Below are 2,277 nucleotides of genomic sequence, written 5' to 3'. Positions count from 1 at the left end.
ACACACACACACACACACACACACACACAAGCACTGAAAGTATTAGTTGGGGATGTGAATGGAATGGATGGAATATGGTGAGCGATGGGGATAAAATTGGTCAGTATGCATTGTATACATGCATAAAATTATCTAAGAACAGATTTAATTAATGAAAAAGCACTAGGTTAACTGAGCAAAGATTTAATATTTTAAAATTATCTGGTTGGGGAGTTAGCTCTGTGGTAGAGCGCTTGCCTAGGAAGCGTAAGGCCCTGAGTTCTGTCCCCAGCTCCGAAAAAAAAAAAAAAGAACCAAAAATAAATAAATAAATAAAATAAAATAAAATTACCTTCTTCATTGAAGAGAATATTGCAAAACTAGGAAAACAAGATGTATCGGTAATTATAAATAAATAAATCAATAAATAACAGAGCAAAATATGGAAACAAGGCACAAGGACTGAAAGCACAAATTCTTTTAGCATGCATGCACATGCATGCACATAAGGCATTAACTTCTCATGGAGATGTTGGTGAAGACAAGGGCCTGTACGGCTTGTTTGACTCACATTAGATGCTCAAGTGCTTTGCTTCTTTTTCCTCTCTTGATTATACACTATCAAACTAAATGTAGGAATGCAGGTTTAAATGATCAGGTGCCCTAAATATGTAAGCATAGAAAAGTTCTGTACCTCGTCTCTCTATGATTCTATATAGTCTCTTTGTAAAACAACAGGTTGTTTTAGTTTTTTTGTATTTGGGTCATTGTTTTACAACCAAGAAAAAACCCTTTTGCATAAACATTAATTTTCCTCTCTTGTGCCCTTCAGGTAATAGTCAACTCATTGTCAGGCTTGCACAAGTTGATGGATGGAGGAAATCACTCAGTGGTATCAGAATTTTTGTTGCTAGGCCTCACCAATTCATGGAGAATTCAGATTCTCCTTTTTCTGTTCTTCACAGTATTTTATGTAGCAAGCATGCTGGGAAATCTGCTCATTGTGCTCACAATCATCTCAGACCATCACCTGCACTCCCCCATGTACTTCCTGCTGGCAAACCTCTCCTTCATTGATACAGGTGTGTCCAGCATCGCTACTCCAAAGATGATTTATGACCTCTTCAGAAAGCACAAAGTCATCTCCTTGAACGGGTGCATCACTCAGATGTTCTTCATTCACACTGTTGGGGGAACAGAGATGGTGTTGCTCATAGTCATGGCCTATGACAGGTACATTGCTATCTGTAAGCCCCTCCACTACCTCACCATCATGAGTCTCAGAATGTGCATTGTTCTTTTGGCTCTTGCTTGGACCATAGGTCTGATCCATTCTGTGGCCCAGCTGGCTTTTGTTGTAAATTTACCCTTCTGTGGAGCTAATAAAATGGACAGCTTTTATTGTGATTTTCCTCGGTTCATCAAGCTTGCATGTACAGATACATACAGACTGGAGTTCCTGGTCACTGCCAACAGTGGTTTCATCTCCATGGCCACTTTCTTCATCCTGATTGTGTCTTACCTCTTCATCCTGGTCACGGTGCGTAAACACTCCTCAGGTGCTTCCTCCAAGGCTCTCTCCACTCTCTCGGCTCACATCACTGTGGTGATTTTCTTCTTTGGTCCTTGCATTATTGTCTATGTGTGGCCTTTCCCTACTTTACCCATAGATAAATTTTTGGCGATTTTTGATGCCATTATCACTCCTTCTATGAATCCTGTCATCTACACGCTGAGAAATAATGAGATGAAGGTTGCAATAAGGAAACTCTTTGTTAGAGCTTTAAGTATCATTGGCAGTTTAAGAGCTTCAGATTGAAATAGAACATTCTTGAGGATAAAACATTTTTATTCTGTAGTCAGTAGACTTCTTTAGAAACATATACATGCAAGCAATATTGAAGAAACTCAGCAGGTTGTATTCACACACATATGGTATGTATACGTGTGTGTGTGTGTGTGTGTGTGTGTGTGTGTGTACAATCTATATGTTTATGTGAAATTAGTAAAAGAAGATGAGGCCTTGAATTTGCTATGGAAGAGTTATGCAACATGAGAAGTATATGAAGGAGAAAATGGAAGAAATAAATGATGTAATTGTAGTTTAATTAAAAATATAATTAAATTAATTTTTTAATTTACTAAAGAACTATTTAAAGTCTCTTCAATTTAATGTTTTAAATACCTACTGTGCAGTGTTTCCTCAAGTAGACTGTGCAGATGTGATCAGTTTTTGCTAAAGAATTCCTGGATTCTGAAAGTACTGAAAAACAGTAAATCCAGCCTAAAATATGGTTT

At 37.6% G+C, this 2,277-nt stretch overlaps 1 protein-coding gene across 1 annotated transcript; it reads left to right on the top strand.

Annotated features, from left to right (window-relative positions):
- Positions 1-847: 847 nt before the first annotated feature.
- Positions 848-1,798, top strand: LOC116900563 (olfactory receptor 4F3/4F16/4F29-like). The gene has a single exon (XM_032902288.1). It carries the CDS (start codon positions 848-850, stop codon positions 1,796-1,798), a length of 951 nt encoding a protein of 316 aa, XP_032758179.1.
- Positions 1,799-2,277: the final 479 nt, after the last annotated feature.

The sequence above is a fragment of the Rattus rattus genome, chromosome 5, assembly GCF_011064425.1.
Source record: "Rattus rattus isolate New Zealand chromosome 5, Rrattus_CSIRO_v1, whole genome shotgun sequence".
NCBI lineage: Eukaryota > Metazoa > Chordata > Mammalia > Rodentia > Muridae > Rattus > Rattus rattus.
The sequence above is the reverse complement of the archived record's forward strand: the minus strand, read 5'-3'. Positions and strand labels throughout refer to the sequence as shown.

Excerpts from the sequence above, each read along its gene's own strand:
- LOC116900563 (XM_032902288.1), top strand. The coding sequence starts at position 848 with ATGGATGGAGGAAATCACTCAGTGGTATCAGAATTTTTGTTGCTAGGC.